Raw genomic sequence first — 18,653 nt, forward strand, 5'->3', positions numbered from 1 at the left:
GGGAAAAAAAATCAGTGGTATTAAAGTTTATAGCAGGTCGTTGTTTGGGACTGATCTCTGGCACTAGGCCTCAAGATAGTAGACAAAATCAGAATGGAGGCACTTGTCCTAGGTGCCACATAATTAAACTCAACTGTAAAAGAGGCCAGTTTTCCAACAAATAGGAGAAGGGGCCCATATACCTATGCTGGCATGATAAAGAAGCCCCCTCTGATGTAACTCTTTAAAGAAAGTAACTTCAAAATGACCAATCTGCTTTTTGTTCCTTATTTCTGTTTTCTTCAGCCCTTTTCTGCCTATAAGCCCAACCCCTTCTGCTCAGCTCATTGGAACACTTTTCTGTTTCATAGCTGAGATGCTGCCTGATTCATGAATCACTAATAAAAGCCGATTAGATTTTTTTTTTTTTTTTGAGACAGAGTACAGTCTTGCTCTGTTGCCCAGGCTGGAGTGCAGTGGCACAATCTTGACTCACTGTGACATCTGCCTCCCAGGTTCAAGCGATTCTCCTGTCTCAGTCTCCCGAGTAGCTGGGATTACAGGAGTGCGTCACCACGCCTGGCTAATTTTTGTATTTTTAGTAGAGACAGGGTTTCACCATGTTGGCCAGGTTGGTCTCAAACTCCTGACCTTGGGTGATCTGCCTGCCTCAGCCTCCCAAAGTGCTGGGGTTACAGGCATGAGCCACCATGCCCGGCCAAGAACTTTAAACTAAATTTGGTGAAATTTTGTTTCTTGACAGTGGGCAACATGATACTGGACAATATAGGTATATAGTATAGTACAGGTATATATCTTTATATACGTATATATAGGTCAGCGTAGATATATTTAGTGATCATAGAACTACAAATACTTATTTTCTTTCTTTTTTTGAGACAGAGTCTCACTCTGTCACCCAGGCTGGAGTGCAATAGCATGATCTCGGCTCACTGCAACCTCCACCTCCCGGGTTCAAGCGATTCTCCTGCCTCAGCCTCTTGAGTAGCTGGGATTATAGGTGAGCGCCACCACGCCTGGGTAATTTTTGTATTTTTAGTAGAGATGGGGTTTCACCATGTTGGCCAGGCTGGTCTCGAACGCCTGACCTTGTGATCTGCCTGCCTCGGCCTCCCAAAGTGCTGGGATTACAGGCTTGAGCCACTGCGCCCAGCCTCTTTTTTTTTTTTTTTTTAGATGGAGTTTTGCTCTTGTTGCACAGACTGGAGTGCAGTGACTCAATATTGGCTCACCGCAACCTCCGCCTCCTGGGTTCAAGCAATTCTCCTGCCTCAGCCTCTGAGTAGCTGGGATTACAGGCATGCGCCACCACACCCAGCTAATTTTGTATTTTTAGTAGAGACGGGGTTTCTCCATATTGGTCAGGCTGGTCTCGAACTCCAGACCTCAGGTGATCTGCCCGTCTCGGCCTCCCAAAGTGTTGGGATTACAGGCATGAGTCACCGCACCCAGCCATATTTATCTATTTTCTGAAATGTACATGGTTATATCCCTAAGCTTTGTGGAAATATGGAAATACAGAGAAGTACAAGATCAAATCTGTGCTCCCAGGTGTTTAGAACTAGTAGGGAAGACAAATATGCTTCCTTAGAGATAGTTTACAATTTAAGGCAATAGTTAAGTGCCACTGGTTCCAGTGGAGGAAAAGATCAATATGAAGTGAAAATCTGGAGAAAGGGGTAGGAGGGGTGTATTTTGTATGGAAGAAAAGGATATGTTGCAGTTAAGGAATATTGTTCTGGACTCACTAAAAATATGGGAGCCATAATATGCAGAAGGTGAGGATCAAATTTAGCTTGACAGTAGTAGCAGCTTTAGGATGCATGTTAAGGAATGGTGGAAGAGAAAATAATGTTGATTACCTAGGAATGGGCCATATCAGTCACATATTACACCCATATGGGCATTTGGTCTATATTCCACCAGGGCAGAACCACCCAGTTTTTGTATGAGTGAGGCTCACTTTGGGTGAATATAGAGAGGAAGAAAAAAATGTATCCCCAAAACTACAGCATATTTCTTCTGGAATCCAAATGAAACTTTAGTCAAATTTTTTTCTACTTCCAGGAAGGTGTGCAGTACAGTCATGTGTTGTTTAATGGGAATATGTTTTGAGAAATGTGTCAGGCAATTTTGTTGTTGTGTGAACATCATAGAGTATACTTACACAAACCTACCTAGTATAGCCTACTGCATACTGAGGATATTTGGTATAGCCTATTGCTCCTAGGCTACAAACCTATTCAGCATGTTAATGTACTGAATATTACAGGCAATTGTAACACAATGGTAAGTATTGGTGTATCTAAATGTAGAAAAGGTACAGTAAATGAGTAAAAATTATACACCTGTATAAGGCACTTACCATGAATGGAGCTTGCAGGACTGAAAGTTGCTCTGAATGAGTCAGTGAGTGGTAAGTAAATGTGAACACCTAGGACATTACGCTACTATAGATTTTATAAACACTAGAGTTAGACCATACTAAACTTATAAACATTTTTCTTTATTCAGTAATAAATTCGTTTACTGTAACTTTTTACAGTACAAACTTTTTAATTTTTTTCAACTTTTTGACTTTGTAATAACACTTAGCTTTTTAAAACGCAAGCACATTGTGCAGCTGTACAAAAATATTTTCTTTCTTTTTTTTCTTTTTTTTTTGAGACAGTCTCACACTGTTGCCCAGGCTGGAGTGTAGTGGCGTGATCTCAGCTGACTGCAACTTCTGCCTCCCAGGTTCAAGCAATTCTCATGCCTCAGCCTCCTGAGTAGCTGGGATTACAGGTGTTCACCATAACACCTGGCTAATTTTTGTATTTTTAGTAGAAACAGGGTTTCGCCATGTTGGCCAGGCTGCTGTTAAACTCCTGGCCTCCCAAAGTGCTGGGATTATAGACATGAGCCACTGCACCCGACCTATTTTCCTTCTTTCTATCTTTATTCTATAAGGTTTTTTTTTTTTTTCTATTTCTAAAATGTTTTATTTTCTTTTTCACATTTTTTTTTTTTTTTGAGACGGAGTCTCGCTCTGTCCACCAGGCTGGAGTGCAGTGGCGCTATCTCGGCTCACTGCAAGCTCCGCCTCCCGGGTTCCCGCCATTCTCCTGCCTCAGCCTCCCGAGTAGCTGGGACTACAGGCGCCTGCCACGGCGCCCGGCTAACTTTTTTTTGTATTTTTAGTAGAGACGGGGTTTCACCGTGGTCTCGATCTCCTGACCTTGTGATCCGCCCGCCTCGGCCTCCCAAAGTGCTGGGATTACAGGCGTGAGCCACCGCGCCTGGCCTCTTTTTCACTTTTTAAACTATTTTGTTGAAAACTAATACGCAAACACACACGTGTGTGTTTGGGTCAGGCCTACGCAGAGTCAGGATTATCAGTTATCACTATCTTTCACCTCCACATCTTGTGCCTCTGGAAGATCTTTAGGGGCAGTAACACAGATGGAGCTGCCATCTCCTATGATAACAATGCCTTCTTCTGGCATACCTTCTGAAAGACCTGTCCAAGGTTGTTTTACAGTTAACTTTCATTTCTTAAAATAAGTAGAAGGAGTACAATCTAAAATAACAATAAACGTATAGTATAGTAAATACAGAAACCAGTAACAAAGTAATTTATTATCATTATTTAGTATGCTATACTGTACATAATTGCCTGTGCTATACTTTTATACAACTGGTAGTGCAGGTTTGTGTACACCAGGATACACTGCACTACAACATAAAGACAGCTACATCATTAGTCAATAAGAATTTTTCAGTTCTATTATATTCTCATGGGCTCACCATAATTTATGTGGTCTTTCATTGATTGAAACATCATTATGGGACACATGACTGTACTTAAAAATGAAAAAACCCACAACGGTTGTATGAGTACTGGAAGTACAGTTTCTACTGAACGAGTGTTGGTTTTGCACCATCATAAAGTCGAAAAATTGTGAGTCAAACCACCCTAAGTTGGAGACTTCTGTGTATTCCTAAGTGAGAGCTCTGTGATACTTTAGGACATTAGGAATATTTGGGAATATTAGTAAATTTACTGCTTTTGATATCAGTCATTCTGGCTCTAAATTCTGGCTCTGGCACTTACTAGCCAGGTTATTTTTTTTCTTTTTTTTCTACTATTATTATTATTTTTGAGACAGGGTCTCTCTCTGTTGCCCAGGCTGTAGTGCAGTGGCACCATCTCGACTCACTGCAAACTTGACCTCCAGGGCTCAAGTGGTCCTCCCACCTCAGCCTCCCAAGTAGGTGGGACTACAGGCATGAGCCACCATGACCGACTGATTTTTTAACTTTTTTTGTAGAGACAAGGTCCCACTATATTGCTCAGGGTGGTCTCCAACTCTTGGGCTCAAGTGATCCTCCTGCCTTGGCCTCCCAGTGTTGGAATTGCAGTCATGAGCCATCCTGCCTGGCCAGGAAGGCTATTTTCAACAACTTCAGTTTCCTCTGTAAAATAGGAACCATAGTAGAAACTATCAAAATGTTGTGAGATTTAAATGAAATGTGTAAAGCTACTAATCCAGTGCCTGACACAACAAATTCTTAATAAAGGTTAATCATGCAGTCAATACAAACAACTTTCTATTAAGGAGCTTAAAATCTCTGGAGTGAAAGATTACACAAATGCTCCTTTTGACACTTTTTTTCTAATACCAAACTATTGGCAATTTCTGAACTCATCATGACGTTGCTCACAGATCTTTACCTTTTTAATCTGCCACTTCTCCAGGAGGACTGCCATTCTCCCACAAAGCCCCTATGCCTTTGTGGAGTCTTGGCTGAAACCCCAAGCTCTTTGCAAAGCTTTTCTTGGTATTGACACCACCACCATCCGACAGAATTCATTAGTGTTGCATGCTATCTCTGGACCTTGGACATACTTTTAATATTGCATTTATTGTAACAAATGGTAATTACTGTATTTTCTTGGTGTCTCCTCTCTTCTACTAGACTCTGAGACTTTGTATCCACAGCATCTGTCTAGTTCTTAGCAAACAATAAACGCAGGGTTGGATGCTGACGCAGGACTTCAGGACTTGGGCTCCCTCACTTAGCAATGACGTCAACCTAGGTGACACCTCCTAATCTATACTCATCTTTAAATTGGGGGTGATAACTTGTACATGGTTATCACATGGAGTCCAAGAGACAACAAGAAAGATCAGTAGCTCGACGCCTGCACCTTGTAGCCGCTAGCTGACTGACGCCAAGGGAGGAAATGCGTTGGCCAATACTGGCCGGAAGGGGCGGGACCGCGAGTCGAGAGGAGCAGGCGAACCCCACTGCGCAGGTGCAAGTGGGAGGGGTTGGCGTGCCGGCTGGTTCCGGGGGCCCACTCGCGGCTGGGGCGGACCGCGGTCGCGTAGCTGACGTCATCGCCGTGCGCTGCCACGTCTGCTCAGCTCCGCGGTAATGGAGGCTGGGGATGGGCGCTGAAGGTATCAGGCTCTGGCTCTAGCTTTAGCTCTGGCACTGGAACTGCTTCGGAGTCTGGGTCTGAGTCTGGCAGCCCGAAGCCTGGACACCTTTTCTTGATTCTCTAGGCGGGGGCTGCCTGCGTCAAGCAGCTGGTTTGCAGCGTTTCAACGCGGGGAGGGAGTTCCCTTACCTGGGGTCCAGTCTGTAAAGTTGTCGCCGCTTTCTAGGGATCCCGCCCCACCGGCTGGGACTTTTCCATGCGTGAGTATTACTGAGCTGCCGCAAGGTCCGGCTGTCCTGGACCTGCCTCGGCCCTCTTGGATGTGCGGCGGAGACTGCTTTGTCCACCTCTCTGCGGACTTCTCTTTGGGACCAGTCTGCTGAAGTTTGTGGTCTCCTGCAGTCCACCCCACCCCACCCCATACTCTCACCTCTTCCGTCCCAGTTTTTCCCTGCACTTTTCTTTCCCTTTGCTCGTTAATGGAGCAAGGACCAGCAGCCCCTGCATCCAGCGGTTTGAATGCTTTGTTTCACTTGGGATTCGTTTACAGCCGAAAGCTGTTAGGAATAGGGAGCATTTGAAAACAAGGGTTTTTCCAGTGTCATCCTTGGGGTTTTAGTTGTATTGTTTAGGAAACATTGGTATCCATATTGGCAGAATCATGATATTTGCCGTAGAATGATGAAAATAACTTTTTTTTTTTTCTCCAGTGAGGATCTTTATCTTTTACTTGCCTCTTAATCGTGCAGTTTCAGTAATTTCTATATGATTTTACACCAGCTTTTCCGGAGCGGACATCCACTTAAAGAGTTACTTTCAGTATTTTAACCCTAACATACAGAGATACCACTTGAACAGTTTTACTTTTAAACAGTTAAGAGAACTACTGGTACCGTTTCATTCCACTTCCTCAGTCCTGACAACCTCTACAGAACAGGGAACACTTTTTTTCCCCCACAGTGAAGAAACACACTCAGAAGTTAACTTATTCGGATAAGGTCAGATAATATGTGACCATCTGAACTCACAGCCCATATCCCTTGATAACAAAACCTAATGTTTTATAAAGTGCCGATTCTTCTATATTTCAAGGAATTTAAGTGTGAAACATTGAGCAGGAAATGTATAAGATGTGATGTTTCTTGTAAACTTCTATCTGGTTATAATATCTTACATATGATACAAATCAATTGACAAAAAACACAAATCATGACTTGCCTAAAGCTTAACAGAACTTAGATCAGAACTTAGGGTTTGATCCATTAGAGTCTGAATGGTCCTTTAATTCGAATAACGTAGGTAGTAGACACTGGGAACATTCGTTTGAAAATCTTCTTTTGTAAGGCCTGCTCACTCAGTTTTTCTCGTTGTTTTGTTGCCTACTTTAAAAATAGTCTACTGATATTTAAATGTTTTTGTTATCGTTCAGAATTGAAACTGGTTGACAACCATTAACCTGGGTTGCAACTACAGGTGGCACTGGAAGCAGACTGGTTCCTGGACATGCCCGGTGGAAGGAGGGGCCCTAGTCGGCAACAGCTAAGCCGTTCAGCTTTACCTTCTTTGCAGACTTTGGTTGGTGGGGGCTGTGGCAATGGAACAGGCTTGAGAAACAGGTAAAGAAAAAGTAAGGCTATATATAATTTGTAATGTCCTATCATCAGTAAGACTAACATAAAAGTCATCTTGTCATTCAGATATTTGCTTATTGAGATTAATTCTTGACACTAAGGGAGAAATCCTGCCTTTGAAGACAAAATTCAGAATTTCAGAATACTTTGGAGGTAAAAAGATGTGATATGGGGCCCACAAAGTGAAAGCAATCCCATTCTTTCTTTTGGCCGATCATCTAAATTCTGGTTATCCCCTTTTTATCTATTAGAAGAAGGGAGAAGTGAATGAAAATACAAGGTAAGTGTGATGGTTTATCTACTTATAAGCATTCTTTTTTTAGAGGGCAAATTAAAACTCCCAGCTGAAATTATAAGTCAGATTCCATCAAGAGTTTTAAATTGTCAGAAAATTGTTTGGTCTTAATAAACATTAGCTGTTTATTAGCTGGGGTAGCTCATGCCATCAGGAGGTTTGATAATGTAGCAGTGCAAAGAGATGCTTTTACCTAATCAAGCATTTGCTCAAGATAATTTCTGCCAGCTAGTTTCTCCTTCCTCCCTGAAAAAAGTTTTTCTCTTGCCTTGATTTTAATTTTCAGAGCTAGCAATCAGTACTGCTGTGTTTTCAGGCCTGTCTGATGGCATTAATGCACTTTTGTTTTCTAGGCCTGACCTTTGCCCTTTTTTTTTTTCCTGACTTTCCAATCCCTCTTCCAATCTTTAAAATTAGTTCTGATCTCATCATTTCAGTGGAGCTCTCCCTGAAATTCCAGTTTGAAGGGATTTTTCCAGTCTCCAATTCTCATACTAATTTTTAATCCAAGTTGTGTTTATGTATGTATGTAGAACTACTTTATGCTAGAGTATTTTTTACTCTGCTGTTCGTTGGATTTCCTTATTTTAAAAATGGTGATACTGTTTGCATCATAGCAGAATATTGAAATAAATGAAGTAGTAAATTGCAGTAACTTTAAAAAACTTTACTGAATTTTACACATTTTCTACGTATAATGTTATTTTATATGTTTAAAAATAAGAAAGAATATGCGAAAATGCTTTTGAAGAAAGGTACTATCTAATATAGGTATTGAGATAAAAGTTGTTTGCTATTTGAGGTACATACCTTAATTTTATTAATATATACTATCAACTTATTGATTCAGTACTTTCAAGTTGTGATAGAAAATCCTAGCTGTCCCTAACTAGGATTCTAGCTAGCTAAAAAATTCTAACTTTGCCTCTGTCTTAACTCTAGCAGTTCTTTGTGCATTCTCTTTGACTTTGGCTTTGAGGATTCCTCTCGATAATTATGTTCTCAGATAAAAATGTTCTCAGACTGTCCCATGAAATCGCTCTTCAGTGTCTCAGGTGTTACTGTAGGAGGGCTTAGAAGGGAAAATGGATCAGGCAGGCCTGATAGTCTAGGCTTGAGGTTTCCTAGTCTTCTTTTAATTAGACTGACTCATTTTCCTATGTGTTTTAAATATTAAGATACTATGTAAAATATGAGGAAAGGAAAATAAAGTGTTCTGCTATTAAAAAGAACTGAAAGCCAATGAAAATGTCATTTGTAGATGCTTCTGCTTGCACTTGGAGTCTGCAGATGGTTTACTGGGAAGAAGTAGGAACATTTGGAAAATACCTCTGCTCTTGACTGGGTTTGGTATTCTTTTCTCTGCCTTCACTGTAGCTCTTCTATCCTGATTCGAGGTTCCAACCATGGTTGCTTTAATCTGCCTTTCTCTCCTTCTTTAACGTATGTTTATTTAGCAATTAACTGTGGGGGAGGGAGAGAGTGGGTAGAAGAAAGTATTTTCAACATTTTAAAATGAAAGAAATAATTGTTTATGGTTTGAAAAGTTACCAAGATTATTATTATTGAGTGATTATTTTGTGACATGTTTACCTAGAGAAATTGGGAAAAAGAAAGCTTTATATTTGTTTCTTGGTAGGAAGCAAGCAGCTGGAATAATTTGTTATAAAAGACCTGGGGAGGAGGTATAAAAACATGAAAGAACCAGCAGATAGCTTATAATATAGTTTTAGGAAGGATATATAGAAAGAAGGAGTGTCCAGATGAGGACAACTCACTTCTGGAGTGTCTGTAGAGTATTGGAGGGAAATAGATAATTGCTTAAGTATTATATACTTTTGGATGATACCTTTGATTCTGCAAGACCGACATAGGTCAACTGGAGAGGAGAGCATTGCCCCTGTTTGGTAGATGGTTGTGGTCTGATTGGTGAAGTTAAACTCTAGAATGTCAAGGAGCTCGTTTGGTAACACAGTCAAGATTGAAATTGTAGTTCTTTGTCCTGCTTTCCACCTTTGGGGAGCAGGGATTTGTTCTTGCAACAATGTGTTTAGAGTATTATCCTTTTAAAAAGGGAAGGTATATTGTGTATTTCTGGATTTCTTAGAGAGCTCCTGATTGAGGGAGAATCTTATTTGAGAAGAACTGTTTTTTCCTTTGCTTATTCCTTACATATACTTTGTTAATAACATTACCTGAACATTTCCAAATGACCACTGCTTTCCCTATCTCTTCTATTCCTCTTTAGGCCTTTGAATCTTTCTTCCTTCATCCATCCATTTGCTTCCCTAAATTCTGCTGCTTGCTGGCTCCATAACAGTCAGTCTCAGGCCTGCTGTGTTAACCCTTTCCCACACACAAACTTTATATGCAAGGACAAAACACAGGTGTTCAGCATAAACCACATTGTTTATATAAACAGTTTAGGCACAGTGAGCCATTCTTGTTATTTAGGGAAAGTTTATCTCACTGTAGGGAACTGTTTACTAGTCATGGTTCCCAGATGTAAGCCTTGTAAGCAGGCCTTGCTAAGAGTAGCTATGCTGAACACCTGCTTTCCTTTTGGAAGTCTAGAATTTTGGTACTGCGAGGAAGAAGGTGCCCATGTGGCCAGCCCCCAATAAAAACCCTGGACATCAAGTCTCTAATGAGCTTTCTTGGATGAATAGCACTTCACATGTGTTGTCACAACTCATTGCTAGAGAATTTATATGGGTTCTGAACAGATTCTTAAATCTGTTTTTGTGTATGTATGTATGTATGTATGTATGTATGTATTTTTGTTTTGTTTTGTTTTTGAGATGGAGTTTTGCTCTTGTTGCCCAGGCTGGAGTGCAATGGTGCTATCTTGGCTCACTGCAACCTCCGCCTCCTGGGTTCAAGCGATTCTCCTGCCTCAGCCTCCCAAGTAGCTAGGATTACAGACATGTGCCACCATACCTGACTAATTTTGATCCACCCGCTTCAGCTTCCCGAAGTGCTGGGATTACAGGCGTGAGCCACTGCGCCCAGCCCTATTTTTAATATTCTATTAGAGGAATAACACTTGAATTTTTTCCTAAATAATACCTCTGTGACTGATTTTCTGAGATATATTGACTAAATCTGTTTATTTTAGTTTTAAAAATGATTATATCTCTTCTCAAGTTTTCAACTTTATAGATCAGATAGAGAAGACATAATCTCATAGATTCCTTTTATATTTATATAGGAGTACTTTTTTTCCACTGATGCTCCAGATTTCTAGTTCTCATTTATTTTATTTGTTTATTTTTGAGACAGAGTCTTGTTCTGTCACCAGGCTGGAGTGCAGTGGCACAATCTCGGCTCATTGCAATGTCTGCCTCCTTGGTTCAGGCAATTCTCGTGCCTTAGCCTCCTGAGTAGCTAGGATTACAGGCACATGCCACCACACCCAGCTAATTTTGTATTTTTAGTAGAGACAGGGTTTCACCATGTTGGCCATACTGGTCTCGAACTCCTGACCTCGTGATCCGCCTGCCTCAGCCTCCCAAAGTGCTGGCCTTTGCCACTGCACCTAGCCAGATCTCGTTTTATTTGACCTTGGTCTCTTTGTTTTCTGGCTTAACGTTTAATAGTCAAGGCTGTATAGAGTATGACAAGTGTAGGTCTTTTCTACTTTGTTTTGAATATCTTTTTTGAGGCCTAGCATTTTATTGACTTTGTTAATGGTAAAAACACGTTTGTCTGCTCCACTTGGGAAAAATTCTGTAAGAACCTTTTAACCATTAAGTTATAACAAGTAATTTGGCATGTGTTCCCCGTTAGCGTATTTTTGACTGAAGGGAAATAAGAATTTTTAGTTTGTCTGGAGTAGAGGCTCGTAACCTTGTAACTTCTCATCAGAGTTTTTAATTTCATAAATCAACTGGAGTGAGGGAGTAGATTGGCTTCTTGTTGTAATTCTCTTCATGCAAGTCTACCAACTTGTAAACTTCAGAGGCTGCCTTTCGTGTTGTATTTTGTGGAATGATGCCTTCTGGAGTTTTTACAGTGCTGTGGCCCACCTCAAAGACTGATTTATGATTGAGCAGGTATGCTTCTGAGACCTATTGGTGGTTAACAGTGTATTACTTGGTAGGCTTGTTCTATTGGAATATACTCTGGGAATGAGAAGAAGAAACTTATAATTTTTTCCATACCCTCCTCCACCAGTTCCTGTTCTTCCCTTCTAGATCTTCTGAGTTTCTGCCATAGTATTCTTAACTGTTCAGAATGAGCAGAGTTCATATTCCCATGAGTCACTTAAAGTACTGTAAGTGCTACATACCAATTTCTATATTTGGAAATTTTAGAGTTGAATGGTAATGCTAATTTTGTTCCTTCTCTCAAATCTTCTTTGGAAGTATCTAAGCCAAGCTTCTTTTCTTTGGTCTGTAAATAACAGTAGACTCTTAGATCTCTGTAAGTATTCCCAGGCATATAAACAAAGGAAACTTTTCTCCTACTTCCGTCTTATACCTTTAGGTAGCCTAGCTATTTCTAATCTGTAAAAGAGCATGGAAGAAAGAACAATAAGAAGATAGGGATTAAAATATTTGCATCTTTTTGTGTTTTAAAGGATCTCTCTTTTTCATAACTATATTGGTCTACTGCCTTCTCAACCTAAAGATACATATTTGCAGTGAACTAAGAAGAGTATAGTCTCTGTTCTTAAAATTATGATCTGGTAGACAACACATAGATGTATACAAAAAATTATGTAACAATATAAAAAGTATAGTAATAAAGGTATAGTTAAGTATTATGGTAGCACAGAGGAGAGATGAATCAGTTTTGATAGAGGAGAATAAGCTTCACAGAGAATGTGTTTGAGTAGCTTAAAAATCTTGAAGAATGAGTAAAAAAAGTTTTGAAGGATTTTGTCAGTAAATATGTATGTGAGAAGTTAAGGAAGGTGATTATGGAAGGTGATTAGTACATTTAAAGGGAATAATATATGCAAAAGAAGAGCATGTATGTTCCAGAAAGCAAATAGCATAAGTATCATATAGGGTACATGTGAAGGAGTGATGAGGTGAAACTAGTCTCTTAAGCTGAGGGACCTCATAGGGCTACTAAAATTTTTTGGCTATTACCCCACTATTAGTAGAGAGCCGTTAAATGTTTTTAGGTAAGAGTAATACTATTAAGAGTTTTACCTTAGAAAGATCCCTGAAAACAGGTTGGAGAGTTTGGTGAAAGTGGAATTGAGTATAGGAGGATTACTGCAGTAGTTTAGGTGAAAATAGTGAATGCTTGAACTAAAGCAAATGAGATTAAAGAGGAAGGTGCAGTTTGGACAAAGTTTTATAAAGTGGAATCTAGGAAATTTAGAGAGTGATTGGACATTGAGAGGCAGAAGAAAAGTTTTTTTTGTTTTTTTTTTTGAGATGGAGTCTCGCTCTGTCACCCAGAATGGAGTACAGTGGTGCGTTCTCAGCTCACTGCAACCTCTGCCTCCCAGGTTCAAGCGATTCTCCTGCCTCAGCCTCCCAAGTAGCTGTAATTACAGGTGTCCAACACCATGCCTGGCTAATTTTTGTATTTTTAGTAGAGGCAAGGTTTCGCCATGTTGGTCAGGCTGGTCTTGAACTCGTGACCTCAGGTGTTCCGTCCGCCTCGGCCTCTGAAAGTGCTGGGATTACAGGCGTGAGCCACCGTGCCCGGCCAAGAAAAGTTTTAATATGACTCCCAGGTTTCTGATGTGGGTAACTAACTGAGTGGGCCGTGAACTAAGGTCAGGACTATATATAAGAGGGAAGAACACAGAGATATCCAGTAGGGATTTGAATAATGTGTCTGTAATTTAGCAGTGAGCTCTATGGTGAGAAATTATAGTCTTCATCATGTAGGAAATAATGGAGGCCATAGCTGCATCTTAAATCACTGACGGAATGTGTGGAGGGAGAAGATAAGAGGATCCCAGGAAGGAGTCTTGCGGGGAAAGCCAACAGTGAAGGGTTAGATGGAGGAGACAGCAGGAGCCCTTTATGTTCTGTGACAGTGGAGGTTATCACCATTGAGTTAACCATAGTTTTCTCTTTCAGGAATGGTAGTGCTATTGGCCTTCCAGTCCCACCTATCACAGCCTTAATCACCCCAGGTCCTGTTCGTCATTGCCAAATTCCTGACTTGCCTGTGGATGGGAGCCTACTCTTTGAATTCCTTTTTTTCATCTACCTGTTGGTTGCTCTTTTCATTCAGTACATCAACATTTATAAAACAGTGTGGTGGTATCCTTACAATCATCCTGCTTCTTGTACATCACTGGTAAGTCTTACTCAGCCTTTAAGTTCTTTATGTTAGTTACCCAAGAAACTACCTGGAAAGCCTTTCTGTAGAAATTGTTTTTCTTAGTAATTTTTCTTTTAATAAAATGTTTTTCTTCTAGACCACAGATTACTTTCAGAAATAAAATTTCATAAGATTGTTAAAATATAAGTACTACCAGAGGAAGTAAAAATGTAAATGAAAATGCAGAAAACGTTTAAATAATTTATTATTATATCACAGAAAGGTTTTGGTATTTAGTTTTCTCTACACCATTTTAAATTTGTAAGTATAAGGTGTCAGTGTTACTACATTCTAACAACTCTACCCTTTTGATGGCTGAATTAGGATAATGGTAGCTTCTGTAACAAATAAACTCTGAGGCAGTTGTCCTGGTTGCCAGGAGTTCTTCCATGTGATCAATCAGGGAACCCAAGCTGATGGAGATTATATTGTCTTCCACCATGTGACCTCTAAGGTGGTTGTGACCCATCACTGTCAGCCAGACAATATAGGGCAATATAAAGGAGAGTTTCTTATGGGCCAGGCTTGCATCATTTCCACACATGTCCACTCCTAACTACAAGAGAAGCTAAATATAGTCCTTTAGCTGGGTACATAGTGAACTTAAATAAAATTGGGTTCTGTCACACAAGTGAAATTGAGAAATTGGCTGTCTTTGGTGAGGTACATAAAAATATATTGTAGATTTCTTCTGTTCTCTTTCCATTTATTAAGAGTACCATGATGGGCCAGGCGTGGTGGCTCACACCTGTAATCCCAGCACTTTGGGAGGCCGAGGCAGGTGGATCACGAAGTCAGGAGATCAAGACCTGGCTAACACGGTGAAACCCCGTCTCCACTAAAAATACAAAAAATTAACCGGGCGTGGTGGCGGGTGCCTATAGTCCCAGCTACTCGGGAGGCTGAGGCAGGAGAATGGCGTGAACCCGGGAGGCGGAGCTTGCAGTCAGCCGAGATCGAGCCGTTGCACTCCAGCCTGGGCGACAGAGCAAGACTCCGTCTCAAAAAAAAAAAAAAAAAAAAGAGTACTGTGATAGTCTTGATGCAAAGAAGGTTCACCATAGATGGATATATAAAAAAATATTGGTAAGGCCTGGGCATGGTGGCTCATGCCTATAATCCCAGCACTTTGGGAGGCAAAGGCAGGAGGATTGATTGAGCCTAGGAATTTGAGACCAGCCTAGGCGACATAGTGAGACTTTGTCTGTATAAAAAATAAAATTAGCTGGGCGTGATAGTGCACACTTGTGGTCCTAGCTTCTGGGGAAGCTGAAGTGAGAGGATTGCCTGAGCCTGGGAGATAGAGACTGCAGTAAGCTACGATTGTGGCCACCGTACTCCAGCTTGGGTGACAGAATAAGACCCTGTCTCAAAAAAAAGAAAAAAATAATAATAATAAAATTTAAAAATGTAAGTGTATGTATTGTTAAGGCTAGTCAGATGACTTGACAGGTTGTTGGCAATGGCAGATTTGAATGGGTGATAGAGATATGCTCTAGGTGAAAGAAGTCTATTGTCTTCTTATATATGTGTTTGGGACTAATAAAGATTAGAAAGCCTTCCTAGCCTGGTGAACATAGAAAGGAAATGTGGGCCAAAATCCTTAAGATAGTATGGAAAGAGAATAAAAATTTTTGTTTTAAATATTTGTATCATTTGGTTGTTCCTGGTATTAACTATTAAGAATTTTCTTGCTATATTGACCTTCTGTCTACTTAATATCATGTGATGAGAATGTCAGTTTCTGTATTGAAAAATTGCAATGATTTAGTGCCAACTTTTTTTTAATAGTCTTTCTTTCTTACCCAGATTATGAGCTTATTGAGTTTAGGAACTGTACTTCGTTCATCCTTTTTGGCCATGGTGTTTTAAAGAGAAGAAGTTGGATTAGATATTCTTTAAGGCCTTTTCCAGGTATATAGTTATATAAATAAATACTCGCTGTCTTAACAGTGTCAATCAATAACAAACACGCATTAAAATATTTAGTAGATTCTTCTTCTTTTTTTTTTTTTTTTTTTTTTGAGATGGAGTCTTGCGCTCTGTCACCCAGGCTGGAGTGCAGTGGTGCAGTCTCAGCTCACTGCAAGCTCCGCCTCCCAGGTTTACCCCATTCTCCTGCCTCAGCCTCCCCAGTAGCTGGGACTATGGGACTACAGGCGCCTGCCACCATGCCTGGCTACCTTTTTTTTTTTTTTTTTGTATTTTTAATAGAGACGGGGTTTCACAGTGTTAGCCAGGATGGTCTCGATCTCCTGACCTTGTGATCCGCCCGCCTTATCCTCCCAAAGTGCTGGGATTATAGGCATGAGCCACCGTGCCTGGCCAATATTTAGTCAATTCTTTACAAGTATTATCTCATTGATTCTTTATAAAAATGAGTAGGTACCATTATATGACTCCCATTTTATAAATGAATGTGAGACAAAATGGGTAGGTACCATTATATGACTCCCATTTTATAAATGAATGTAAGACCTATAAACTGGTTCAAAAATCACATAGTGGCATAGTGAGTGCCCAAGTCCAGACCAGTCTGCTGTGCTTTACTTCTTGTTTTAGTCCTGTATTTATTCCGTAAGTTCTTCTTGGGTAGTTCATTATAAAATTTCTATTTGGTTTGACATTCCCCTGGAAACTTCTCATGTGTTGAATTTTCAGTGTCATCAAAGAGTTCTTTGCCCAGTCTAACATATCTGACTATAGCTTTTTAGAAAGTTACCTACAAATACTGCCTTGAAACAGAGGGAGCCAGTGTTCTTGTCATAATCAGGAACCTGCTGCTACAGCTGCTGACTCCAGAATTAATGCTTCCTTTGCTTTGACCCTTACCATCAAAAATGGATGCCTTTTGCTACCTTTTCCCCTAACTTCACTCACTTCTGATTTCAAGTTTTATATGATGCCTGTGGTTGACAGAACCGAAATCATATCTAGAGTCTGAGTTGCAAGAAAGTTTGGAAATGTCATTTTTAGCTTTCCAACCTCTGCAATAGAGGAACGCACACTTAACGGAGGTTGTAGATTGGCTCACTTATCTGATGCACATAATCTTTGCTAACACAAAGCTTAAAATTGGATTGTGAAGCCAAGAGTAACATGTGAAATAGCAAATATGAGTTTAGCCTGTGAATCTGAAAGGAGCCTGTATCAGTGAGTTGTTCAAAGATAGAATGGACTGCTGGAGATCAAGTTATTTCCCATCACTGAAGGTATTGAAGTGTGGAAGGTGGTTACCTGACCAGGAGGCTCTAGCAAGGACTTCTGTCCCAAATATGTGGTCTGTCTTTTAAGTTTTCTTCTACACTCATAATAATTTTGTCAGATTTATATATTAGGTTTTTATTTTTCCATTCCAAGATCTTAATATCAAAAAGAAAATGTGGACACCTGAATATGTGAAGTATTCTAGCTGTCAACCAATTAACTGAATGTGTCTTAACCCTAAGAAACATAAAAGCTAGAAGTAGTAAATTATTCAGAATAGGAATAGAGGGCTCTGATTAATCAAATATTCTGGGTTACAAAGAGTTAATCATAACCACATTACCATTTTCATTGATTTGGTTATAACATGATTTGCTTAACAAAAAGATGTATTAGGCACTTAAATATTTTGATTTTTTTTTTGAGACGGAGTTTCACTCTGTCACCAGGCTGGAGTGCAGTGATATGACCTCTGCTCACTGCAACCTCCGACTCCCTGGTTCAGCAATTCTCCTGCCTCAGCCTCCTGAGTAGCTGGGATTACAGGCATGCGCCACCATGCCCAGCTAATTTTTGTATTTTTAGTAGACGCAGGGTTTCACCGTATTGGCCAGGATGGTCTTGATCTCCTGACCTCGTGATCTGCCCGCCTTGGCCTCCCAGATTGCTGGAATTACAAGCGTGAGTCACTGCACCCGGCCAATGTTTTGATTTTTAAAAATGTCTTAGATGGACTGGTGATGCATTAATAAGACCCAGAAATTAGCCAGGGGTTGAGTGAATCTGCCTGCATTATTTTGGAGGAGTAGGGTGAGCAGGGAGGAGTCCCAAAAATAGGAGGGGATAAATACTGTTAGAATCCATAATACTTAAGGCCGGGCGCGGTGGCTCAAGCCTGTAATCCCAGCACTTTGGGAGGCCGAGACGGGCGGATCACGAGGTCAGGAGATCGAGACCATCCTGGCTAACACGGTGAAACCCCGTCTCTACTAAAAATACAAAAACTAGCCGGGTGAGATGGCGGGCGCCTGTAGTCCCAGCTACTGGGGAGGCTGAGGCAGGAGAATGGCGTAAACCCGGGAGGCGGAGCTTGCAGTGAGCTGAGATCCGGCCACTGCACTCCAGTCCGGGCGACAGAGCGAGACTCCGCCTCAAAAAAAAAAAAAAAAAAAAAAAAAAAGAATCCATAATACTTAGAGAGGGAGAAAAGGAAATGATCTAAGGAGTGGCAAGCCACTCTGTTGACATTTGGCTGTTCTGTCTCTAAAATGTATACTCAATTTGGCCTCTTCATTCCATCTCCATTGCTACTCACCCTGTTTAGTCTGTGATCATTTTTCACTTGAATTAAAAGCAAGAGCTTCTCAACTATCTTGCCTCACTATAGTAATTATCTTACTCCAGCCTTCTTGCTGCCTTTTAGACACACTGGGCATATATTTTCCTATCTTAGGGCTTTTGTGATTGCTTTTTCTTCTGTCTGGGGCCCTTTGTCCCCAGAGCTTGAAATGCCAGGTGCCTTTTTGTCATTCAGCTCTCAGCCCAAATGAGGGATACCTCCCTAACCACCAATTTAAATGGGCTCTGCACCTCCCTCCTTCTTAGTCATTATTTGTTACTGTTTTATTTCTTACAAGCAGTTTTAACTATTTAAAATGCTTTTGTTTGGGAGCTTGTTTATTGTCGTTACTTGCCCTGCTTCTCCAAACAAATTTATTGAAGATATGGGTTTAGCTGCCATAACAGGGTGACTAAAACAAAATAGAAACTTATTTCCCTATTTAATAAAAGT

The 18,653-nt window shown here is 40.5% G+C and overlaps 1 protein-coding gene across 6 annotated transcripts in view; it reads left to right on the forward strand.

The window, feature by feature from the left end:
- Window positions 1-5,350: 5,350 nt before the first annotated feature.
- TMEM39A (transmembrane protein 39A) overlaps window positions 5,351-18,653 on the forward strand; it is a 38,132-nt gene continuing 24,829 nt past the window's right edge. For 2 of the 6 annotated variants that reach the window (XM_033211150.1, XM_033211155.1), the window contains exons 1-3: window positions 5,351-5,691; window positions 6,861-7,047; window positions 13,408-13,630. In XM_033211150.1, the coding sequence (XP_033067041.1) occupies window positions 6,935-7,047; window positions 13,408-13,630 (336 nt within the window). In that variant the 5' untranslated portion in view covers window positions 5,351-5,691; window positions 6,861-6,934. The remainder of the gene's footprint in view (window positions 5,692-6,860; window positions 7,048-13,407; window positions 13,631-18,653) is intronic. The other 4 variants (XM_033211151.1, XM_033211153.1, XM_033211152.1 and 1 more) reach the window with 4 other exon arrangements.

The sequence above is a fragment of the Trachypithecus francoisi genome, unplaced genomic scaffold (genome assembly GCF_009764315.1).
Source record: "Trachypithecus francoisi isolate TF-2019V2 unplaced genomic scaffold, Tfra_2.0 Lachesis_group0, whole genome shotgun sequence".
In the NCBI taxonomy this organism is placed as follows: Eukaryota; Metazoa; Chordata; class Mammalia; order Primates; family Cercopithecidae; genus Trachypithecus; species Trachypithecus francoisi.